The sequence below is a fragment of the Schistocerca serialis genome, chromosome 6, assembly GCF_023864345.2.
Source record: "Schistocerca serialis cubense isolate TAMUIC-IGC-003099 chromosome 6, iqSchSeri2.2, whole genome shotgun sequence".
NCBI classification, from domain to species: domain Eukaryota; kingdom Metazoa; phylum Arthropoda; class Insecta; order Orthoptera; family Acrididae; genus Schistocerca; species Schistocerca serialis.
Genome location: NC_064643.1, coordinates 286536602 through 286563603, shown reverse-complemented (window position 1 = coordinate 286563603; position 27002 = coordinate 286536602). Strand labels below are relative to the sequence as shown.

At 42.1% G+C, this 27002-nt stretch overlaps 1 protein-coding gene across 2 annotated transcripts in view; it reads left to right on the top strand.

Moving 5' to 3' along the window:
• LOC126483770 (rootletin-like) overlaps positions 1-27002 on the top strand; it is a 250250-nt gene that overhangs the window by 57757 nt on the left and 165491 nt on the right. For both annotated transcript variants that reach the window (XM_050106920.1, XM_050106919.1), the window contains exons 7-8: positions 6872-7086; positions 18886-19102. In XM_050106920.1, coding sequence (XP_049962877.1) covers positions 6872-7086; positions 18886-19102 — 432 coding nt within the window. The remainder of the gene's footprint in view (positions 1-6871; positions 7087-18885; positions 19103-27002) is intronic.

The following is a 27002-nucleotide window of genomic DNA, read 5'->3' as shown; positions in this document are numbered from 1 at the left end:
TCTTTTCCAGCCGTGCTCCTAACTCCCTATGTTATGGCTCATATCCCTGCAGTAGACGTAGATGTAAGAGCTGTCCTATCATCTTCCCTCCACCACCTACGCTAGTATGGCCACAGGTTTCTCCTGTCCCATCAAAGACCAGGTTACCTGTGCTCTACAAACTAAGCTGCAACCACTGTGCTGTTTCCATGTGGGCATGACAACTATGATCTGTCTGCCCATATTAAAGGCAGCCGTCAAACTGTGGTCAGGAGACATTTGGACCAGGCAGTTGCTGAACACCATCTGGATCCTCCCGGCGGTCATCAGTTGTTCTTAATTGTGCATATGGGAATTCTCCCTGCAATACATCCTACATTTCTGTAATCCCACTTGGCGTCAACCTCTGCTAGTCCCTGTCATCATGTACCTATCCCCTTCCCTGCTTCTATTCCAGTACTTATTTTTCTGAGACATGGAAAAGAGTTTGCTGTGTACAAGGGTCACTCCAAAAGAAATGCGCACTATTTTTTTAAAAATCCATCTTTTATTCTACATGTTTGAAAGTTTTACAGTGTGTAGATACATCCTTTAGGAACAATATTTTCATTTCTCCGCATAATTTCCATGCCTCTCAACTGCTGTACGCTATCTTGGAACCAGCGCCTGTATACTCGCACAGTAAAATTCGGGACCAACCTGTTGGAGCCACTGTTTGGCAGCATGCACAAGGGAGTCATCATCTTCAAACCTTGTTCCACGAAGAGAGTCTTTCAGTTCCCCAAAGAGATGATAAGAGCCAGGTCAGGACTGTAAGGCGGGCGTTTCAGTGTTGTCCATCTGAGTTTTGTGATCGCTTCCATGGTTTTTTTACTGACATGTGACAGTGCATTGTCGTGCAACAACAAAATATCCTGCTTTTGCCGATGTGGTCGAACACGACTCAGTCGAGCTTGAAGTTTCTTCAGTGTCGTCACATATGCATCAGAATATATGGTGGTTCCATTTGGCATGATGTCCACAAGCAAGAGTCCTTCCGAATCATAAAACATCGTATCCATAACTTTTCCGGCAAAAGGTGTGGTTTTGAATTTGCATGATGCCACTCCATTGATTGCCTCTTCATCTCTGGTGAAAAATGATGGAGCCATGTTTCATCACCTGTCACAGTTCTTCCAAGAAATTCATCTCCATCATTCTCATACTGTTCCAAAAGTTCACTGCATACCGTTTTTCTTGTTTCTTTGTGAGCTACTGTCAACATCCTGGGAACCCACCCAGCACAAACCTTTTTCATCGCCAACACTTTCAGTATTCTGCAAACACTTCCTTCCCCTATCCCAATGTAGTGACAATTCGTTCACTGTGATGCGTCTGTCAGCAGTAACCAGTTTGTTAACTCTTTGCACATTGTCTGGAGTGTGTGCAGTACGAGGCCTGCTGCTGCTGCTGCTGCGAGGACAATCCTCAATATTGTCATGCCCGCTTTCATCACGTAACCTGCTTGCCCAATGACTAACTGTACTGCGATATGAGAGCACGTTGCTTCTGATGAACGTCAAGTGTAGCAGCCATCTTGAAGACATGCTGTGACGGCGCCACTCACGGGAAGAGGTTGAACTAAATTTGAAAACAAGTGGGAAGGATGTATCTACACACTGTAAAACTTTCACACATGCAGAATGAAAATTGTGTTTTTACAAAGATAGTGTGCATTTCTTTTGGAGTGACCCTCGTACCTCATGAAGAGGGTAATTGGCGGATTGCTACTTCTTACAACTGGACATTACCTAAGTACATCACAGTGGGATTAATCCATCTTGAGGTAAAACGTTATAGCTCAAATGCCGTATGTTGCTGAAACTAAAAAATTCGGACACACAGTAGTTGCATGTAGAAGCTAAGCAACTCATGGACCAGCTGTACACAAATGAGGTGCACACAGTTTCTATACTCCAATTAGCATGAACGTTGTGAATCACTAGTATGGAGTAAGGACTGTCTCCTGTTTGCTGTGGAGCAAAAATCACCAAATGAATATCTTACAGTGAAGTTCCAGAGGCACTTAATGTGGAATAATAGCTACTGTTTGCTACATCAGTTACTTCATGACTGCATCAAAAATATGTAACACAACAGACTCATTATGATTGTTTCCTAATGTATCTTTCTTAATTTTCTTGGATCCATTATCAGATTGGAAGGGTAACAGTAAATCACACCACAAAAATAGCTCCCAAAATTTGGTGGATTATGGAAGGATTACAAATTGTGCAAGAATTGAATTGTTTTGGGTTGGACATACATTAAGCACAGTGCTTCAAGACACACTTAAGAAACTTAACATTTTTGTACTAGTGTTCTACAGTTAGCACAAGCAAGTGCTCATTGGTGACAGTTGAAGTTGGACTTTCGTTTATATGTTTGCTAATGATGCCAGAGTGTGGCCACCAGTTTATAACCAGATGCCATAAGAAGGCATACATTGCTGACAATGAGCAGCCAGAGGATTCTCTAGACATAGAATCTCTCAACTTTCTTATGCAATGCTACCCTGCCCCCTTCATCGGTGCCCATGTTGTAACTTTTGCGACGGAGAGAGGGTCTAAGAAAACTCCATCATTCAAGGCTGTAATGTACAAAAGATGTGTAAAAAATGCAACTTATTTGATAGTGATTAAGTAGTACCACATTTTACAGTATAAGATAAATAAAAATCTCAGCCATGTTCAATCTGAAATATTTATTCAGACAATAAAAATTTTAATGTTAAATGTCAGGTAGTACATTAAAACTACCTTTGGATTGATTAAAAATGTGCCAATTTACTTTGGTGATGCTGAAGGTACAACTGGGCTGTAAAATTAAAGATATAATAAAGTTTTTGAGAACAGGTGATGGGAATGATAATTACACCTAGATGGCGGACAGAAAGTTTCTCCCTGAAGTATTTTGGAATATTTTTAGTAAATAGCATTTTTTTTACGGAAACACATTTCTACATTTGAATTAATGATTTGAAGAGTTGTTTGTTCACTTCTCAGTATTTTACATTTGTGACCCTGGTTATGTAAACATTCTTCAAATCATCTGCCAAAACTCTCAGCAAGCAAAGCACTGCTATCTTTTCAGTGGAGACTGTGTCTAGTTTCTCCTAAATATATGCAATAAGCTGGTCTCCATTGCATGGATTGAGGTTATTTGAAGACCGTATCCTCTAGTCAGGTCCGTAGGTACTGTACAGGGTTTAAGTCTGGACTGTTTCCAGGCCAGTCAGTGTGAGCAATTTTGGAGAGACATTCCACTTAAATGGAAGCATTGAATATGGGAATGAACATGTTATGTTCCCATTTTTTAATGATATTTAAAAATGACAAAAATGTAAATAACCACAGAGTGGTACACATACAAAGTTTAAAATTAATTTAAATACGTTTTGTGTAAATTCTTTACATTGTAGCAAATTAAATTTTTACAGCACTGTCTTTTCATCTCCAGGATTGAAACTTAGAGAACATAATTTTTCTGTTATTTCATTTAGCAAAAAAGCAACAATATGTGAAAAAATACTGAATGACAAATTTTCGTTAACTTACTAAGTAAAGGTGTGTTAAAGTTGTGAAAATGATCTGCTTTCAAGAAGTGCACCATGACAGCACCACTTGCTGCCAGCAGCAGACATATTAACTGTGGGAATATGTTCACTGTCATTCATCAAGCAATGCAGACTAGCATAAAATTCCTACAGCCAACACCATCTGTTGTTGTAAAATGGCACTGACTCCAGAAGCATTAAACCTGGACAGCTCTGTTAATAAAAAATAGGCCAGGTGCAAATAGGAATTGTGCACTGAGGGTTCTGTACAAGCTTAATTATTTGTAGAGACAGTTCATCCATCCTGGAAATTGACAATCTCGGTGATTTTTGCCTATTGTCAACATTGATACTGGCAAGATATCGCTCTTGTGAATTCAAAGTCTTTCAAGAATGTTTTAAGTGTGAAATCAGATAACAGATGATGGAAGAAATAATTTTTGTGTGCGAGATAATGGCAAATTGACAATATTTGGATTATTTCCTTTACATGTACTGTGAAACTTTACTTCCTGCCAAATTTCAGGAGTCTATTCAATGGGAAGTGTGCTATAGGTTTTAATGAGTAAGTTTGTGAATAGCGATATATTATATGACATAAATGTTTGTATCTTTCAATTGTGAATATGATAGTACAACAGCTATATGATTTACTGGGGATGTATGAAAATTTGTGCCGGTCTGGGACACTGGCCTACTGTCTTTTGATTGGATTACCTTAGAAGCTTCAACTTTTTTGCGCCACCAGAGCACTCTAAACCTTACTGTGTTACATAAATTTCAACTTGATACATCTTCACAGTACTGAGATTAAGGGTTTTTAACAGTCAAGCAGACACAAACAACTAAGTGATCCTATAAGGGTTCCATTTTGACTGACTGAGGTAAGGAAGCCTAAAAAGGGAGAAACTTTCTGTCCACCATGTAGATGTCTAGTACTTTTTGCAGAAAGTAAACTGAAGATTTTGTTTGCTTGTAGAAAATTTGTCTACTGTGTCTTCCAAGTTACTATTCTATTCCTGTTCTGTGAAAATTTAATAAATATAAATTTGAAATGTGTCCTTCAGTATGTTTCTCAGCTATGTGTTTTGTTGGCTGAGGGTGCTAAATGATTTGTCAGCTTTGCATATTTTGATTCATTTGTCACATAATTCAGTACAGCCCTCTTAACCAAAGGAGGAAAAAAGTAATTTCTGAAATAGTCACTTAACTTCGGTGCAACAGAACATGTTTCGCCTTAAAGCATATCAGGTTCTGATTTCCACTTAAGGATTTTCATTGCTATAAAACACTCAGTTCTTTCGCAGTGTTGATTAAAATGGCTTCATTTATATTTTTCATAATGTTGGGATGAATGAAAGTTGTATTGTTCTTTGTAAAACTGAATTCAAGTGACATAATTAGTGTAGGCGGGAAAAATTCTGAATTCAGTGCACCACATCAGTTTTGTTTTCAATTTATTGCATATTTGTAGTTACATAGTATGGGTTTAAAGAGCAAAAATTTTGTTAATCACTCATAGTTTTATTTTTCAGCAACTGCAGTAAGAAATAAATGGCTAATCGTATGCAATACATGTAGGCCCACCTTGGTTTCCATTCCTAAGTCAAAACACCTACAGTGCTTACCACTTTATTAACACCCTCTTGTGAACAGTCTCACAAAAGCTGACAGTAATGCTTTGCTTTATTTGCTGCTCTATTTGATGCAGTTGTTGTTCTCCATACTTCAACATGGACATACACTTACAGCTTCAATGAAATCTTGAAAAGGCCCTAGCCCTGTTTCATTTTCTAGATTATTTTAGTGTTCATAATGTGATTTGGGGCCTTTGCCAACAAGTGCCACTGTGCAAAACTTTTGGCCCCATAGAGGACATGTGTGTCCCGAACAGAGAAGATGGGATACATTTCAGTTATGCTACAGGCCATTCTTAGTCAAAAGAAGTTCATGATTTGCTTTCACATGAAAAATTCCCAATGTGGCTTCACCTATTGCATGTGGAAGTGCATGCACCTGACAGAGAAACCGTTAATGGCCTTAACTGCTCCTGTAATTCTCTTTGTCCCCAGTTACTTCAGCTACAACCATGTGATCACTGCCGTATTAAACAGATGCATAATATTATGAAACACGTGTCATGTAAGTTCAAATCGATTTACGGTTTTTAAATTTCTACTTTTTGCCTTCTTGCTAGGATCTACAAGACTGTTCGGTCCAGAACTTTGTTGCTTCTGACTAGACTCCTGGTCCAGCATTGTTCTCAGATATTGTAATATGCCTAAGTGCCTGGTGTTGGACCATCCATTCAGGGACACTTGTAGTGTCTATTTGTTTCCTTGTTAGTAAGGTGCCTCATTGTAATGTCTTTGTTGAACTAGGATGTAAATGCCTGTGTATTAATTGCACTCTCTTAGGAGACACTTTCTGCTGTGGGTAATGGGAGTAGCTGAATCAACAAGTCACAAGATGGTGTACACTTTCTTACCAATGATTACATGTTTTGAATCATTAGCAACCTTAGCCCCACATACAATGCAGTGTGTACTAGACTGTTACCATTCTCTATTGTTGTAGCTGCGATGGGCTTTATTTTGTGTTTTGTTAATGTGTTTGATGTCTGCTTCTGGAAACATCAGACGAACTGCTAAACTCGGTGCTGTGCACTTACAAAGTCAATATAGTATGGCAGTGAGGGGAAAGTTGTCAGTGCCAGTCAAGTACATTAGATTTTGTATTAATTCAACTAGGTCCATCAGTGCTGTGTTGATAGTCTTAGTGTGCAAGTAGAAAAATTCACACAATATTCTAATTGGGTTTCCTCAAAGTTTTTGCTGTTTTACTCTGTACTGCCCCATCATTAGAATCTGCTAATTTATGTGAAAATATTCCTGCCTTATTAACAGAAGGTATTTATATCAGTGATGGTACATATTTATGTGGTTGTTAATTGTTCTGGACACAAATGATACTGTAGTTTTAGGATTGTAGGTAGTTACCAACAATGTGTACATGCTGAGTGATCGGTTGATGTAGTAGTCTATCACCTCAGTTATTATTCCTTTACGCACTGGAGGCAAGCAGCCTGTGTCGGGGTGGGTTTTGAACCATTGTTTGCCCTCTGTAACAGGACTGTGGTGAGAGATTTTGTAAGATGTTCTATCTTTCTGTGCTTTCACAGCTTTGCCTGGTCTTGTGTACTATTTGTCATTTCCACATTTTGTGATAAGTGTAAGCTAATTTAAATCATTAATTACATTGTTGAGTGTGATTTTCCTTCCGAATTCCCTCCTGCAGATGAAAAATACCAAGAAAAAGCCCAGGAGCTGGCAAAACTTCACAAGGAAATGGACTCAAGAGAACAGGAAGCAAGTGTACCAAATGACAAAAATTGTAAATGTGAAATGTCACAGAAACTGAAGCGTGAATTGAAGTCCACACAGAATTATGTGAAAGTATTAGAAGATAAAATGTCTGATGCAGAGGGAGTAAACTATAAACTGGAAAAGCGGGTAATATTGTATATACATCGCCTTATATGGCTTTGTGTTGCTTTACCTATCAATGTTACATTTCCACAACTATCTGTGTAGGTCAGTTTATCCAAAAGAAAATATTTCTGCAGTATTATTGGTGTTGTATTTGTCAATAGTTAGATAATACACCTAATTAGTAATTTCAGTAGCTTCTAATTGTGAAGAACTTATAATTTTTCTGATTAAACCAAGCAACTGGGTACCTTTCTTCCTTCTTGGGTTGAATCTCCTTCCTAGTTGCCCTCCCTCTCTGTCCCCACTACTTCCCCTCTGCCCCGTCCTGTCTCTCAGTGTCCTTGTGTACATCAGTCCAGCTATCCTGGTTTTGTATTTCTTATGGTTTTTGTTCCTCTTCTTTTTCTTCCTCACCTTTCCATTGTAGCATTTTTGTTCCCCCTTTGGGGTTTGACCTCCCCTTCCAAAGTTTGTCTCTGTAGTGTGAGCCAACTGGGAAGAACGCCTTACGTAGTGACTTCGTCATGTAGCTTTACTAGCTCTTCCATCTCTTACTTGATGCAAATGTCCTTTAAACAATGTATAGCTAGCACGAACTAGTCCATGTGGTGAGGTCGTTATGTACTCATTTAGTTGAGCCTTTTGACAACACTGGGATCACACTTCTAATACCTGAGCTGCTACATCTCCATGTGTGCATCATTGGAGTGGTTGATTGTCATCTTGGAACATCTGAACTCATGGCAACACCTGCCATCCCATAAGGCCCCCCCCCCCCTCGCCCTTGGGTTCGGGGGTAAGAGTAGGCCTGCGGTATTCCTGCCTGTCGTAAGAGGCGACTAAAAGGAGTCTCAAACGTTTCGGCCTATATGTGATGTGGTCCCCTAAGGGGTTTGACCACTACATTTCAAAATTTTCTGTTAGTGCATACCATTTGGGGAAGGACGCCTTACGTGGTGCATTATATATCAATCTTGCCCTAAGATCTGGCACGTTCGTTATTGTCATGGAGTTGGACTCCCATCGAGCTTCCGGGCACTTCGGCTGTGTTCCGGGTAGCATAAATTCCCTCCATTGTGCACTTCCATCTTTGCCTTTGTGATATACATGAATATTCGACACCCGACATCCAGTATGGTAGCCAGTCCGTTGTGTGGGGTCATCATGTACCGTCTTGGTGGTAGCCCCCTGACTATACAGGGATCGCACTGCTGATGCCTGAGCTGCTAGCTCCTCATGTATGCCGAGGAGTAGATGCCTATCCCTCTGGGGCATCAGGACTCCTGGCAAAGACCATCCTGCCAGGTCGTCTTTGCTGTGGCTGGGTGGCGCCCGTGGGGAGAGCCCTTGGTCGGAGTGGGTGGCATCAGGGCGGATGACCCGCAATGAAGTGTTGTACATCGTCTCTCGCTGGTGGGCCTCCATCAGCAGTCTCTAAGCGATCAAGGTCTAACCTCAACGGCAAGAAATACGATCCAAGATCATTTCCCTCCCTGGCCACTCCATGGGAGGAACGTATGGCTAAAGAAGGCAGTGGAGATTATTCACCCCGGTACCTCGTCTGTATACGAGTTGATGGTGAATCATTTATATTGACGAAACCTCAGTTTTTTGTGGAGCATGTGGAGGACAAGTTCGGGGAGGTGGAGGGCTTGTCCAAAATGCGCTCTGGTTCAGCTCTCATCAAAACAGCATCCTCTGCCCAGTCACGGAGGTTGCTCGCTTGTGACAAGTTGGGGGATGTTTCCGTTAGCATCACACCCCATAAGAGTATAAACATGGTGCATGGTATTATCTTCCACAGGGATCTTCTGCAGTCCGACGATGAACTACACGCCAACCTAGAACGACGAGGTGTTCACTTTGTCCGGCATGTCCATCGTGGTCCGAGGGATAATCAAGTAGCCACCTGTGCCTTTGTCTTGACCTTCGAGGGTGATGTATTAACCGAAAAGGTCAAGGTGATGGTTTGCCGCTGTGATGTAAAGCCATATATCCCTCCTCTGATGCGGTGTTTTAAATGCTGGAAGTTTGGGCACATGTCATCCAGATGTACTTCCGCCTTCACGTGTCAAGATTGTGGACGTCCTTCGCATCCCAATACTCGATGTGCCCCGTCTCCCATCTGTGTTAACTGCGGAGAAAACCATTCCCCCTGCTCACCGGACTGTAGGATATTCCAGAAAGAACGGAAGATAATGGAATATAAGACCCTGAACCGCCTGACCTACACCAAGGCTAAGCGGAAATATGAGAGGCTACATCCAGTGCCATTGACATCAACCTATGCCGCTGCTGCGACAACGGTTCTATCATCTCCCGTGTCATCATGTGCAGTTGGCTCTACGATCTGTCAAATTCCACCAGCCCCCTTGATTGTGGGGGGCACTTCACTCCCTGTTGCTCCTGCTCCATCTACTTCAGGAGCAACCCCCCCGCCCCCCTCCCCTACCATCGGGGACATCAGTTCCCCCTTCCCATCCGGAGAAGCGTAAGGCTTCTTGCTGAGCTCTGACAGCTTCTCAGCCTTCACCTTTTCTTCTGCATTGCTCTTCAAGAAACTTGGTTTCCGGCAATGCAAACCCCCGCCCTCCGTGGCTATCGGGGTTATTATAAGAACCGGGCAGATTACGAAAGGGTGTCTGGTGGCGTCTGCATCTATGTCCTTCACTCTCTTCACAGCGAGTCTGTCCCTCTACAAACACCTTTAGAGGCTGTCGCTGTTCGGGTGTGGACGCCGCAGGCTGTTACTGTCTGCAGTCTCTATCTTCCACCCGATGATGATGTCCCGCAGCATGTCCTGGCGGCGCTGATAGCCCATTTGCCGCCACCTTTCGTGTTTCTGGGCGACTTCAACGCCCATAACCCTCTGTGGGGTGGGTCAGTGGCAACAGGTTGAGGTGCCACCATTGAGCCTGTATTGTCACAGCTCGAACTTTCCATTTTAAATGATGGTGCCTTCACACATTTCAGTGGGGCACATGGCATGTACTCCGCCATCGACCTTTCAATCTGCAGCCCTAGCCTCTTACCGTCTGTCCAATGGAGTGTACATGATGACCTGTGTAGTAGTGACCACTTTCCGGTCTTTCTGTCACTGCGACAGCGTCACTCTTCTGGGCACCCTTGCAGATGGGCTATGAATAAGGCTGACTGGGACTTGTTCTCCTCTATTGCCACTATTGAGCCTCTGTCTAATGAAGCCATTGATGCATTGGTTCACTCGGTCACCACCGCCATCGTTAGTGCTGCAGAATCTGCCATTCCCCGTTCTTCTGGGTCCCCTCGGCGGAGGACTGTGCCTTGGTGGTCGCCTGAGATCACAGAGGCGATTAAAGATCGCAGACGGGCACTCCAGCGTCACAAGCGGCATCCATCTTTAGAAAACCTCGTCGCCTTTAAACGGCTCGGTGCACGGGCCCGCCACATCATTCGCTAACACAAGCAGGAGTGTTGGGAACGGTATGTCTCCACCATTGGCCTCCATGTCTCTCCATCGCAGGTCTGGGCCAAGATTAGATGTGTCTATGGCTATTGGACCCCTGTCAGTGTTCCTGCGCTGTCACTGAATGGGGCAGTTTGTACTGACTCCAACATAATTGCCAACCGCTTAGCAGACCATTTTGCTCTCAGTTCCGCATCTGTGAATTACCCACTAGCATTCCGCTCCATTAAAGAGCGGTTGGAACATCGGAGCCTTTCATTTCAAACACGCCATCCTGAATCCTACAATGTCCCATTCACTGATTGGGAATTCCACAGTGCCCTAGCCGCTTGACCTGATACAGCTCCCGGGCCAGATCGCATCCACTGTCAGATGCTGAAACACCTCTCAGTGGACTGCCAGCGACACCTCCTCGACCTTTACAACTGCATCTGGGTCGAGAGTGAGTTTCCATCGCAATGGCGGGAAAGTATTGTTATCCCCATTTTGAAACCTGGCAAGAGTCCATTGGAGGTGGACAGCTATCGCCCCATTAGCCTCACCAACGTTTTTTGCAAGTTGCTCGAATGCATGGTGAGCCGGAGGTTGAGCTGGGTGCTCGAGACTCGGGGCCTTCTGGCTCCGTCTCAGGTTGGGTTCCGTAAAGGCTGCTCTGCCACCGACAATCTGGTGAGCCTGGAGTCAGCCATCCGTACGGCCTTTGCCTGCCGTCAGCACCTCGTCGCTGTCTTTTTTCACATGCGGAAGGCATACGATACGACGTGGCACCATCACATCCTCTCTACGCTTCACGGTTGGGGTCTTCGGGGTCCACTGCCGATTTTCCTACAAAATTTTCTGTCACATTGTACCTTCCGCCTCCCATAGTTCCTCCCGAGTTCAGGAGAATGGGGTACCACAGGGATCTGTCCTAAGTGTCTGCCTGTTTTTAATTGCAATTAACGGGCTCGCTGCGGCGGTGGGAACGTCTGTCTCAGCTTCCTTGTATGCTAACGACTTCTGCCTCTACTATAGCTCCACTGGCATCGCAGCTGCTGAACGTCAGCTGCAGGGCGCTATCCACAAGGTGCAGTCTTGGGCTGTAGCGCATGGCTTCCAGTTTTCGGCTGCTAAGACCTGCGTTATGCATTTCTGCCGGCTATGAACAGTTCACCCTGAGCGGTGGCTTTATCTTGCCGGCGAACTTCTTGCTGTGGTGGAGACACTTGGTTTTTTGGGTATGGTTTTTGGTACCTGGTTGACTTGGCTCCCACGTATTCGGCAGCCTAAACAGATGTGTTGGCGGCATCTTGATGCTCTGCGATGCTTGAGCCACACTAGCTGGGGTGCCGACCGCTCTACCCTCTTACGGCTCTACCAGGCGTTAATCCAGTCCTGTGTGGATTATGGGAGCCTGGCTTACGGTTCAGCATCCCCATCTGCATTGCAGGTGCTGGACCCAATCCTTCACACCGGGATCCGACTTGCCACTGGTGCTTTCCGGACCAGCCCTGTGGACAGCATACTTGTGGAGGCAGGCGTCCCTCCACTGCGGTTACGGCGCCAACGTTTACTGGCCGCTTATGCTATGCATGTTTGTACCTTGCCCGGGCATCCTAATTATCGTCTCCTGTTCCTGCAGTCAGTCGTCCGTCTCCCAGAACGTCGGGCTCGGTCGGGTTGTATGATAGCAGTCCACATCAGAGAGCTTCTCTCCGGCCTTGGGGTTTTCCCTCTTCCACCTCCTTTCCGTGCCCCTCTGCGTACACCGCCGTGATGTGTGCCCCGCCCTTGCCATCGGCTCGAATTGGCACAGGGCCCGAAGGACTCAGTCCCTCTGAAGGCCTTTTGCCGCCGCTTTCATTCCATCCTTGCCACATATCAGGGCTCTGGCATTGTTTACACTGACGGTTTGATGGTTGCTGACCATGTCGGTTATGCTCTCACTCTAGGGGACCATTCCGAACTACGTTCATTGCCGGCTGGCTGCAGCGTTTTCACTTCTGAGCTGGTTGCCATCTTTCGTGCCCTAGAGTATATCTGCTCCTGCTCAGGTGAGTCCTTCGTATCTGTAGCGACTCCCTGAGCGGTTTACGAGCTATCGACCAGTGTTTCCCTCATTCTCGTCTGGTGATGGCTATCCAGGAGTCCCTGCATACTCTTGCCCGTTGTGGCTGCTCGGTGGTCTTTGTGTGGACCCCATGGGGATACCCGGCAATGAAAATGTTGACTGCCCCGCGAAACAGGCCACCAGTAAACCATCTCTGGACATTGGCCTCCCGGCGCCTGATTTGTGAGCACTCTTATGCCGCAAAGTTTTCGAACTTTGAGACCCTGAATGGCGCAGCCTAACCACACCAAACAAACTCCGTCCTATCAAGGAGACGACGGATGTGTGGCGGTCATCCCTGCGAGCCACTCGCAGGGACTCAGTAGTCCTTTGTTGGCTTCGCATTGGCCACACCCGCTTGACACACAGCCATTTACTGCAGCATGAGGACCCGCCTCCATGTCGATGTGGGTCGGCTTTGACGGTGGTCCACATTTTGTTGGCCTGTCCACTTTTAAGTGTGCTCAGGCAGACGTTTGCACTGCCTGATACACTCCCCGCCCTTTTACCTGATGACACTGCCATGGCAGGCTTAGTTTTGCGTTTTATTCGGGCTAGTGTTGATTCTGGCCTTTGGCCTACGATTTTAGACTGAGTTTTTAATGTGTCTCTCGGTGGTTGGCTTCTCCTTTTTTGTCTCTATGGTCGGCCAACCACTGTCACACACTGTGTGATTTTAATTTCTTTTGTCTGGACTCTGTCTGTCTTTGTTGTTATGTGTTGTCTGTTGTTGTCTCCATTATTCGTTTTTATTCTGTGTGGGTGTTTTGGAAAAAGGGACCGATGACCGTTGCAGTCTGGTCCCGTTAATCCCCCAAACCAACCAACCAACCAACCAACCAACCATAAGCCCCTTGCTGTGGTTGTGTGACACTCCAGGGTAGCACAGGGCGGTCGATTCGCACATGAAACACATTAAGCTTCAAAAATCTGGTCATTCTTCTGTGGTCGCCCCTTCAGTTGGGAATGGATCTTTCAATTCTGCTTCTTATGAACCTGTGGCTTTACCTTCCCAGGCTACATCTAGGGAGGAGGGTCAAGCTCGCCAGCTTCGGGTACAACCCTCATCCAGTACATGATCTGCACCATGACTGTTGGGACACTGTCACCACTATTCAGCCATTATTTTTTGAGCAAACTATCAAAGACAAGTTTACCAAAGTGGAGTCTCTCAGTAACATGTGATTGGGTTCAATGTTGATCAAAACTACTTCTGGAGCATAGGGTCTGTGTTCTTCAAACTGATGAGGAACTCTTAGCCAGTCTGGAACAGAGGGGCATTATTTTGTTTAACGTGTTCAGGATGGCTGTAAGGACAATTGTGTCGATACCAGCGCATTTATTTTGGCATTTGAGGGGGGATATCCTCTCAGAGGTGGTCAAAGTTACTATTTGTCAGTGTGACATGAAGCCATACATCACACCACCCATGATGTGTTATCGGTGTTTGTGTTAAGAGCACTCGTCTTTCCACTGTGCAGCAGACCCTCTGCGTGTTGAATATAGATGCCCACTCCATGAGGGGGAACTCCTGTGTTCTGCTGTGTGGGTGCAGGGATGATTGCCTCTAAATCTGAGCCAGCAAATCAATATAAAATAGTTAAATGCCAACAGGGGCCTTATGTCAGTATTTTCATTTAGCAGTTAGTCATTGACATGCAGTACATGAACTCTAGAGGGTATCAGACTCTGATCCATGATAAATGCTACCACCATTTCTTTTAGATTTGTTTTTGGTGGGATCTGCCCTGAGCAAAACACAATTGTATCGTTTCTTCTATTTCGCTGAAGTTTCTGCATCATCAGCCAGCTTTCATTTTCTTTCCATTAACCTGGAAAAATGCTCTTTATTACGTGTACATACATAAATTTCAGTTACAAGATTATTTACAAATTTTGAAAACAAAGTTTTGTATATATACATTGTTACTACTTGCTGTGATTTTCCTGGGTTTCTATGTTTTTATTGCACTCGGTTTCTTTCACAATTTCTCATCTGAAACCATATAGAAAAGTTATTTACTTCAAAAATTTTACAGCTGGGAATTTTGCAGTTAGGCCTAACATCAAATAATTCTGTTTCTTTTTTAATTAATACTGTTTCTTTTTTAATTAATACCGTTTCTTTTTTTATTAACGCCGTTTCTTTTTTTTATTAACGCCGTTTCTTTTTTTTATTTTTTTATTAACGCCGTTTCTTGTTTTTATTAACGCCGTTTCTTTTTTTTTATTAACGCCGTTTCTTTTTTTTATTAACGCCGTTTCTTTTTTATTAACGCTGGTTCTATTTTTATTATTAATGCTGTTTTTTTATTAATGCTGTTTTTTTATTAATGCTGTTTTTTTTATTAATGCTGTTTTTTTTATTAATGCTGTTTTTTTTATTAATGCTGTTTTTTTTTTATTAATGCTGTTTTTTATTAATGCTGTTTCTTTTTTTAATTAATGCCGTTTCTCTTTTTTTTTTTTTTTTTTTTTTTTTCCTAATTAAGTTTACAGTTACACAGTGCACCACTCAGTATATTAAGAAGATTAGCACACGGACATTATTTAATATTACAGTGAATTAACATGTATTTGATAATGAATTAAATGACTAATATTTAACAACAGGCAAGATGTGATGGCAACTTCTAATACTGGAATGTTTAGCATTATTATAGTACCACTCATGGCTTCGGTTAATACATTGGGGAATCCAATTTTTATTTGAAATTGGAGAAAAAAATTGTAAATGCTGTTGTGTGAGTGATATGTGCCCATTCTTCCATATGTTTTGTAATTATTTCACTAAAAGCAGCTGCTTTTAAAATGCATATTGCTAAGGATGTCACAATGCACTGTGTTAATGAATTCACTGTAATTGAGACTCAGAGCCATAATATTACTATTAAACTGTGTAGCCAATTTGTGTTTTTCTGTGCAGCCAATTGACTTGTCCATGCAGAGAAAGTAAACATTCTGAATTCTGAGTATCGACGATGTTTCAAATTTGTCAAAGAATCATCTGTGTTTAGATAACCCATACTTTCTCTCTTTCTCTTGAATGTTGTGTTTTGCAAATAATCTGTTACCTACGAACCTGTAGCATGCTGCAGGTGAAAAATAGGTGTGCAGCATTCTTACAATTACAATAAATGGTTGTAGCTCCATTATAAGTTAAATTGAGAAGTATCTTTTGTATTTCTTGATGGTGACTTGTTTCAGACCCTGAGCCCGTTTTCGAACCATCCTACAAAGAAACAATGTGAACTGTAATTTTATTAGTAGGATGGTTTGAAAATGGACACAGGTGTCAGAAACTAGTTGCCATCAAGAAATACAAAAAGATTCTTCTCAATACAACTTATAATGGAGCTACAACTCTGTTGTCTGTTTGTCTTTTAATGGCTACTTTATTACAGTTCTTTATTGACACACTGAATTAAATACTAAAACTATGTGAACATTGTTTCCATTGTACAGTTCTTGGACTTTGATTCAACCAACCATACTTCCGACATATTCTTCCCTAAAGGCTTAGATCACCTGGAAATGCAGCTTGTTCCACAATCAGAGAGAGCAGGGATAACTGAAGCGTTTAAAATTCTAGTGAATAGGCGAAGAGAGCTTTGGAGACTTGATTAGTGCAAAGACAAAGACATGATAAATGTGTGAAGGCAGTTAAATGAATTTATAGTGAGGTTCGAACTCAGTAAACCATTCCATAAAGTGTTTAGTGTGGGAGACCAATAGATGAATTTTAGGGGCAGATTGATGTTGTATTATCTCTGAAGAAGAGTGGTCAAAACTATGTGACAGTGGGGAAATGTTTCAGATTTACTACCACATAAAAAAAGACAGGTCCAGTTTGAAAGTACTGGAACTAGACTCTCATTAATCCAGCTATTCCTTGCACATATGGTTGCAGAGTTATTGTGTGTGTCTGAAATTTAGTTTAACATGTTCAGGACTATACTCTGTAAAACCCAGATACATTCATTTTCATAGAAGACTTAGTTCTTAAGTGTGTCCATATACAGTAGTATCACTCACTACAAAATCCATCCTGAAGTTTTAGTTGCCGCAATGAAAGGCAATGGCACTATGCTTTTCTTATCATGCCACTGCTTTACAAGCAATACATTGGTACTGCTTGTATTGGTTTGTTGCATAATTTACTCTAGGAAGATGTTCACAGCTTCATCACCATGTGCGTGATAAATCTTCATGCTCTCTCCTCCTACATTCTCATCATCAACTTCACAATTATTTTCCTGCACACTTTGGAGTATTTCTTAAGCTGTTAAAGTTTGATCTACCTCAGTTTTCCTTATTCAGTCACTTCACAACATCAGTTTTTCCTCTTCCCAGAAGCCTGTGGAACATGTCGGTATTCAGAGTATCAACGAGTGACAATTCTGAGTTGACTGGCTCATCGCTGTTGCTCTGTACTGGCTCCAGTTCTGCATCAATGGATGCCACAGTCTTCTCCAGCCCTTCTCGTGCTTCTGCTATTTGAAAAAATCACTAAGTATATTGCTTTCAACAGCTGCAGCATAACCTCAGTAGTCATTTTCCACATTAGTTCAGAAAGGAGACAAAAAGCTAATGTTGATAATGATTGATTCCGAAGTTCTCTAATCCATTGGCTGTTCCAGAGCTGTCACATTGGATGGAAGAAAGAGTGCTTGTATACCATCTGATTTCAGTCGCATCAGAAGGATGACTGGAAGCATTATCAGTTATAAGTGTAGCTTTCAGTGAAAGCTTTTTTTTTTCAGCTCTTTTGTCATGCCTGGTACAACTGTTCTGTGGAACCACTGAGCGAATGTTTTTCTGTTCATTCATTCTTTCTTCCGAACACAGTATTGTGCAGTTAGTGTATTTCTGACACTGTGTTGGAAGCAAAAAAAAAAAAAAAAAAAAAAAAAAAAAAAAAAAAAAAAAAAAAAAAAAAAAAAAAATGTGGATTTTTAATTTCCCAATCACCATGAGCAGTAGTTTGATTCCCATTTACATTAAAACATGCTATTAATGTTATGTGCTTTCACCCCACCCTCCCACTACCACCACAAGCTTGTTTCTCAGTTTTTGGGAGCTAATATTTTTGAAGAAAACATATTGTAAAACAGGTCAGTTTTATCAGCATTGCACAGGGCACCGACAGTTAAATCTTCTTAGTCTATTATCTTCTTCTTTCCAAACTCATCTGCATCTTTTTCATTAGATGAGTGGCTTTACCTGGTGACCGTCGCCTGCCATATCTCGTGTCATTTCTTCTAGTTTGATGACCAACCCTCATGTGCTGCAAACAAGTTAAGGGTGCTAAATTGTTTGTTAAATACAACTGCTCTTTCCTTTCTTATTGGGCTACAGGTGGGAATTCCTGTGTAGCATTGTTTTATGACCTGTCTAAAAAGAACTATGTCCAGTTCTTCATTCTGACTCTCTCACATAACCTTTTGTTTTCCATTTGGGTTGAATACCATCTAATGACAACTTATTTCTTTTTGATATTGTAAATAGTTGCTTGTCCAACATTGTACTTGGCAGCGATGGCTTTCTGTGAAGAACCTCAGTTTAATTTATATAAATTTAAAGTCTTTGCTTAAGGTCTATTGTAATGCGTTCCTTTTAGAAACAATGACAATGACCTGTAAAAAAGCCAAAATTTCAAATTTGTGTAGCATTGTTCAAACATTGTAATTAATTACATTGTTGTACACGATAATTCATAGTTGTAAATGTCATTTCCCCTTGAGTGACTAGAGGCCAGATTAGTGAGAGTTTAGTGTAGGTATATAAAAGGTCTGTGAACAGTGAAGTTTACAGCCTTTGCTTGTGGAACGTTTGAGAGCTGATGTTTGCATTGTGTCATTTGGCATTGCAAAACTGAATGACGACTTATAATTTGGTGTCAACATAGTGTGAACAAAAAATATTGTTTTACATATTCTCAGCAAATATAATAAGATACATGATGTCAATAAAAACTCTATTGTTAGTGAATTATGGTTTGTACAAAAACTGAATTACATGAAATCCACTTATTATTGTGCAGTCTTTTCTCAAGTTAATTTTATAGCACGTGGTTTACATTGCATTAACAAGTTATTAATGTTGATTTGCCTGCCTTCTCATGTAAGGTTGGCTTTGGACTAGAAAAAAATTTTCTTGTAGCTTTGTTGCTGCTGCCATTAGGTGTCCTTGTCGTAATGTTATTCTTTTATTATTTATTTCACTGAATTACCATAGTTGCTCCTTGCTCAAAAGAAGAAATTCTTCTGAACCTGTTTTTTTCCAGGCAAAACATGCTGAACATTGTTCAACAAATTTTAAAAAGAAAGTTGATGAATATGAAAGCACACTTCACAAAATGCAGGAGGAGTTACGAACAGCTGAAGAAAGAATCAAAGAGTTGGTTGAACAAAACATGGAGTTAAATGATTTCATAGAAAAGCAAAGAAAGGTGCAAGACAGCAGTACAGATCTTGAAATGTCAGTTATTGCAACTTTACCAGGTACGTGTTAGTCTAGTAGCTTCCATTCAAATTACTCCAAGAAAATACTGATGTCGAGCTTTCTGGTTTCTGTGTGATTGTGTTACTAACTTGTTTCAGACTTATTTTGAAATTTGCTTTGATTGTAAAATACTAATGACCTGCTCTAGCTTCGCAGTAAATATCTATGGCTGGACGACTTGTAGTGATTTACATAAACCTCCTCTGTTTTATCTATTAGTGTACAAAGTATCAAAATCACTACAGTAGTTCCTGAGAAGCCTTCACATACAGACAGAAAAATGTGGCCAGGGTAATTTGTAATATGTATAGTGTCTGGATTCATGGTAGCTTTTACTGTATTGCTTTTCCTGCCAGATACTGGCTGCTCTCTACCTGGACGTGCAAAAGTGTGTGGAGAAAATTAGTGTAGCAGGTACAGAATTTTTTTAACCAATATGGAGAAAGTAAGTACAGAATAAGGAAAGAAATAAAGGTATACAGTGCTGCTCAAGGGTCTTTAGGAGGAGGATATTAATTTGAAATTCAAAATAACATGCATCAGGGATCTGTTTGTCTGGATTTCTCTTCATTATTGTAATGAGTGGCACAATAAACAGAATAAAGATGTATATGATACAAGAAACAGCTTAGTGTATCACATACCTTGGAGTTTTAACATCCACAAAGCTTAAAAATTGGACAAGTACTCAGCACTGGTAGACCTATAAATTTCTACAGTAGATTAACTAATGCTAAAAAAATTTATTTGCAGAGAACACTTGAAACATGGCGCAACAAATGAATTAAGAGCTCAAACAGTGACACTAAAACTCCTACTAATCTACTACACTATTGACTTTTAAGGTCAGCAACAGTGTTAACCTGAAAAGGTAAGAGTCCTGCCCATTATGGTATGGGGAGTAGAAGACTGACAAAGACATCGTCTCCTTTTCAATATGTATTGCACTGTGAATGGTCGGCCCAAGTGTCAAAATAAAGTTGACTTATAGGCTACACTACCTGGCGGCAGCAGCACCCTCACTGCTGGAAGTGCGGAACTCTGCTACTCTCAGTATTGCCAATAACCACAACTGTTGGTGCACTGTCATTTTCGATTTGAGGAAATCGTGGAGATTATGAGATTCCGTGCATTATCCAGCTGTTAGCTGCTGTCATCGTTATTCAGGTTTTCTGCCATGTGTATTTCCATGGATTCTTTAATAATGGAGACCCAAACCGGTGTTGAGGTGCCTAAAATTGTTTCATCATACTCCATTTCTGGGTCGTCTAGTGGGTAACTATGGTACTTCATTCCTTCAGTCAGCTCAGATGAGAAATCAGCAATTGAGTTTATGTTGCTCCCAAAGTTGTACCACTTTATTCTGCTGTTAAAGTGCGCGTCATTTACGGCGGTGGCAGAGTTTAGGTTCGTTCTGCGCATCTGACGTCACAAAACACAGTCACCCAATGAACAGAGAACGACGTTGCCAGAGCTGACTGCAGTACAGACCACGGGCGAGTGTCTTCAGTTTTAGAAACATTCAGTCATAAATAAAGTAATTGAACAAAAGCAATGCCTCGATAACAGACTTTCTGTAAAAGAAAGTATGGAAAAAGCATTCCTTATACCAATTGCTTCATATTCTGTTAATTAATTAAACCAAACAAGCAATAATCGTCCTAATTCAGGCGACAGCAAGGAAATTCATTCTCACTAACCGCTTTTTCGCAATAAATAACAGCTTAATTGTTAATTTCCTATTGTACTTCGACGAAACGTGAGCAATTCATAGTCATACCAACAGTGTTTGTCGGTATTTTGCATGACTCTTTAAAGTCCTCCAGGAACCCAATTAAACGATGAGCTCCGTTAGCACACTCGTTAGGGTGTTTAGCTTTCCAACAAAAAGTTCTGAGTTCAAATCTTGTTCGGAGCTTAATATTTTCTTTATTTAAAAACAATATCGAAGTGTCTTACTTCTTGATTTTTATTCGTTTGAATGTAATTTTTTGAAAATTTTATTGGTAACTAAAATCGACCATATTGAAAGTATACGCTATGGACTTTTACCTCTGCAAACTGTTCAAAATTTCGTGCAATGGTTTACTACATCTAATGCTGCACAATAACTGCATTGAACATCGAAACAAAATTAAGTCATTTATGGGGGGGAAGGTATCAGTCAAGAAGATGTGTAAAAATCAAATTTTTGGGCCAAATAGTTTTTATGAAATCGAATGATAAAGTGTGTCAGCGCAGTCGAAACACCATGTGTCTGCACAGGCGAGCAGTGCAATGATGACAAAATCGCGCACATCGCGGAATGCGGGGAGCACGTCTCTGTAGCAGCGAAAGGGTTAACGCGGCCGTGGTGGCTTTACTTCATAAACTGCACGCTCCCCCCCCTAAACGTAAGTTTGCGAACTATACTATACTATGGTGCTGCTTCTCTTGGCGCGTACAACTGGCAACGCAGCAATCTCCCGCGTCTGGGTGGGCATACGCGAACGGCCAAGATAAAAGAATTCAACTATACTGTGTGTTGAGGGAGAAGAAAAACTGGGCCAGGCTTGAGCGAGTGAAGCCAGTGGCAGAAACTTAATTGATTAGTTGGTAATAATTGTAAATAGTATTGTGCACAAAAGAGATTGACTGACCTGTTTTGTTTGTTGTTGTTGTGGTCTTCAGTCCTGAGACTGGTTTGATGCAGCTCTCCATGCTACTCCATCCTGTGCAAGTTTCTTCATCTCCCAGTACCTACTGCAACCTACATCCTTCTGAATCTGCTTAGTGTATTCATCTCTTGGTCTCCCTCTATGATTTTTACCCTCCACGGTGCCCTCCGATGCTAAATTTGGGATCCCTTGATGCCTCAAATCATGTCCTACCAACCGATCCCTTCTTCTAGTCAAGTTGTGCCACAAACTTCTCTTCTCCCCAATCCCATTCAATACCTCCCCATTAGTTACGTGATCTACCCACCTTATCTTCAGCATTCTTCTGTAGCACCACATTTCGAAAGCTTCTATTCTCTTCTTGTCCAAACTGGTTATCGTCCATGTTTCACTTCCATACATGGCTACACTCCATACAAATACTTTCAGAAACGACGTCCTGACACTTAAATCTATACTCGATGTTAACAAATTTCTCTTCTTCAGAAACGCTTTCCTTACCATTGCCAGTCTACATTTTATATCCTCTCTACTTCGACCATCATCAGTTATTTTACTCCCTAAATAGCAAAACTCCTTTACTACTTTAAGTGTCTCATTTCCTAATCTAATTCCCTCAGCATCACCCGATTTAATTTGACTACATTCCATTATCCTCATTTTGCTTTTGTTGATGTTCATCTTATATCCTCCTTTCAAGACACTGTCCATTCCATTCAACTGCTCTTCCAAGTCCTTTGCTGTCTCTGACAGAATTACAAGGTCATCGGCGAACATCAAAGTTTTTATTTCTTCTCCATGGATTTTAATACCTACTCCAAATTTTTCTTTTGTTTCCTTTACTGCTTGCTCAATATACAGATTGAATAACATCGGGGAGAGGCTACAACCCTGTCTCACTCCTTTGCCAACCACTGCTTCCCTTTCATGCCCCTCGACTCTTATAACTGCTATCTGGTTGCTGTACAAATTGTAAATAGCCTTTCGCTCCCTGTATTTTACCCCTGCCACCTTCAGAATTTGAAAGAGAGTATTCCAGTTAACATTGTCAAAAGCTTTCACTAAGTCTACAAATGCTAGAAACGTAGGTTTGCCTTTTCTTAATCTTTCTTCTAAGATAAGTCGTAAGGTTAGTATTGCCTCACGTGTTCCAACATTTCTACGGAATCCAAACTGATCTCCCCCAAGGTCGGCTTCTACCAGTTTTTCCATTCGTCTGTAAAGAATTCGCGTTAGTATTTTGCAGCTGTGACTTATTAAACTGATAGTTCAGTAATTTTCACATCTGTCAACACGTGCTTTCTTTGGGATTGGAATTATTATATTCTTCTTGAAGTCTGTGGGTATTTCGCCTGTCTCATACATCTTGCTCACCAGATGGTAGAGTTTTGTCATGACTGGCTCTCCCAAGGCTGTCAGTAGTTCTAATGGAATGTTGTCTACTCCCGGGGCCTTGTTTCGACTCAGGTCTTTCAGTGCTCTGTCAAACTCTTCACGCAGTATCTTATCTCCCATTTCATCTTCATCTACATCCTCTTCCATTTCCATAATACTGTCCTCGAGTACATCGCCCTTGTATAAACCCTCTATATACTCCTTCCACCTTTCTGCGTTCCCTTCTTTGCTTAGAACTGGGTTGCCATCTGAGCTCTTGATATTCATACAAGTGGTTCTCTTCTCTCCAAAGGTCTCTTTAATTTTCCTGTAGGCAGTATCTATCTTACCCCTAGTGAGACAAGCCTCTACATACTTACATTTGTCCTCTAGCCATCCCTGCTTAGTCATTTTGCACTTCCTGTCGATTTCTATTAGCCCTCGTCTTTTTACCTACTTGATCCTCTGCTGCCTTCACTACTTCATCCCTCAGAGCTACCCATTCTGCTTCTACTGTATTTCTTTCCCCCATTCCTGTCAATTGTTCCCTTATGCTCTCCCTGAAACTCTGTACAAACTCTGGTTCTTTCAGTTTATTCAGGTCCCATCTCCTTAAATTCCCACCTTTTTGCAGTTTCTTCAGTTTCAATCTGCAGTTCATAACCAATAGATTGTGGTCAGAATCCACATCTGCCCCTGGAAGAGTGTTACAATTTAAAACCTGGTTCCTATATCTCTGTCTTACCATTATATAATCTATCTGATACCTTTTAGTATCTCCAGGATTCTTCCAGGTATACAACCTTCTTTCATGATTCTTGAACCAAGTGTTAGCTATGATTAAGTTATGCTCTGTGCAAAATTCTACAAGGTGGCTTCCTCTCTCATTTCTTCCCCCCCAATCCATATTCACCTACTATGTTTCCTTCTCTCCCTTTTCCTACTGACGAATTCCAGTCACCCATGACTATTAAATTTTCGTCTCCCTTCACTACCTGAATAATTTCTTTTATCTCGTCATACATTGCATCAATTTCTTCATCATCTGCAGAGCTAGTTGGCATATAAACTTGTACTACTGTAGTAGGCATGAGCTTTGTGTTTATCTTGGCCACAATAATGCGTTCACTATGCTGTTTGTAGTAGCTAACCCGCACTCCTATTTTTTTTATTCATTATTAAACGTACTCCTGCATTACCCCTATTTGATGTATTTATAACCCTGTAATCACCTGACCAAAAGTCTTGTTCCTCCTGCCACCGAACTTCACTAATTCCCACTATATCTAACTTTAACCTATCCATTTCCCTTTTTAAATTTTCTAACCTACCTGACCGATTAAGGGATCTGACATTCCACGCTCCGATCCGTAGAATGCCAGTTTTCTTTCTCCTGATAACGACGTCCTCCTGAGTAGTCCCCGCCCGGAGATCCGAATGGGGGACTATTTTACCTCCGGAATATTTTACCCAAGAGGACGCCATTATTATTTAATCATACAGTAAAGGTGCACGTCCTCGGGAAAAATTACGGCTGTAGTTTCCCTTTGCTTTCAGCCGTTCGCAGTACCAGCACAGCAAGGCCGTTTTGGTTAATGTTACAAGGCCAGATCAGTCAATCATCCAGACTGTTGCCCCTGCAACTACTGAAAAGGCTGCTGCCCCTCTTCAGGAACCACATGTTTGTCTGGCCTCTCAACAGATACCCATCCGTTGTGGTTGCACCTACGGTACGGCCATCTATCTGTATCGCTGAGGCACGCAAGCCTCCCCACCAATGCCAAGGTCCATGGTTCATGGGGGGGACCACAGTCCTATAACTCTATGCACATATCTGACCATGAACATAATTTTGATAATTTATTACAGCGTTCTTAAATACTTGGAAAGCATACTCTTTACAATCACTTTCATGTGCTTGCATAAATAAATTTCTCACTCATGGTAGACTTGTATTGCATCTTCTTTCAAATTTCATATGGTTTGGTAACAATACCTAGCTAGTGGTTATCTAAAGTTTGTGCTTTGTTAAATAATTTTCACTGGTATGGCGGGTAATCTTAAAGTTTTAATTATGGCCTCGAAGTAAGTTACCACCCTAAAATAAGTGCTGGTGTTAGTATTTTTCATTCATCCTTCAGTGCGTCACGTTTGTGTGTGTGTGTGTGTGTGTGTGTGTGTGTGTGTGTGTGTGTGTGTGTCACCTGTGGTAGGGATGTGCATGAGGGCGATTGTCCACCTCCTTCTCCCCGCAGTATAAACTACAATGGCGGCCATGCCGCCTCCTCTCAGGAGTGTCAAGTCTATCTTGATGAGTGGGCTGTTAAAGAAATCCGGGTAAAGGAAAAGGTGCCTTATCCATCTGCTCGCAAGTTACTTGCTAGTTGCAAACTTGTGTTCTCCTGTCTGGTACCTATAGTTCTGCTTTTGTTACCCTTCGCTCCATGAATGACATGGCCACGCAGACATGTGACCTCCAATTCAGCTCTGAAATCATGAAATCGCCCACTGTCAAGGTAGCAACGTCATCCCCCCGTCCCGCTGTGCAACAAGTCGTCAATCTCTCGTCTCAAGGGGCGAAACCACCAGCTACACAACCGGTTCCCCGGAAAGTCAGAAGGAGTACTCCTGTGAAGACTTCTGTCCCTCCAGCCAAACACCACCTGAGTCTTCATCTAACTGGAAAGTCTCAAAGAAGCCCTCCAAAGGCAAACGGTCTTCTCCTTTGTCACCTCGAAGATCATCTTCGATGGTGTCGGCACGTGATACCTTAGCCCGGCCAGCTTCCGTGTCGTCGGTGCACACCAACCACCATTTTTTGGCGTTGGACCACACAAGCAAGCTGACACCCCCACATCTCTTCATCATGAATCTACTCCGCCTTTGGTCCCACAAAGATGATTTACAGCTGCTTTTAGCGTTGCAGCGGTCCCTTGTACTCAGTAATCAGGAAACGAAATTGCACCCTCACAACTGCTTTGAGCTTTCACATTTCTTAGCGATTTGTTTTGACCTTCCCCCTGATGTCGGTATTTCCTCTCATGGGGGCGCCATGCTTCTCATACGGGATGACATTCATAGTCAACCCATCTAGCTGACTAGCAATCTTTAAACTGTTGCAAATCACCTTTCCCTTCCCCACCTGACTTTTTCCCTCTATACTGTATATGTCCCTCCATCATTCGCCGTCACCAGGGCAGACTTCCTTCTACCTATTGGGCAGCTGCCTGCCCCATTTTTGCTACTCAGTGACTTTAATGCACATCATCCCCTTTGGGGTTCTCCCAGAACCTGTCAGAGAGGTGCCCTCTTGGCTGACCTACCTTAACACTGGAGCCCCCACTTTTCTTTCCAACTCCTTGCACACCTATTCCCATTTGGACCTAGCCTTCTCCACTGCCCAGCTTGCCTATCGTCTTGAGTGGTCCGCTCTCTCTGACACCTACTCGAGCGACCATCTCCCATGTGCAATCTGTTTGCTGACCCCTATCCCATCCATGTGCACACTTAAATTGGAGCTTTCTAGGGCTGACTGGCAGCTTTACTCCTCCCTGGTGACGTTGGAAGAACATTTCCCCAGTTGTGATGACCAGGTCGAATATCTCACAACTGTTATCCTTACTGCTGCAAAAGGGTCCATCCTCCGCACTTCCTCTCTACCATGTTGTGTCCCAGTCTCTTGGTGGACTGAGGCATGCTGCGACGCAATTCGTGCACATGGATATGCTCTCCGCATTTTTAACCGCCACCCTACGCTGGCAAACTGCATTGATTATAAACAGATGCATGCAAAGTGTCGTCGCATTCTTAGGGATGGCTAAAGAACTAGCTGAATTTCATTCACAAGTTCTTTTAACAGTTCCACACC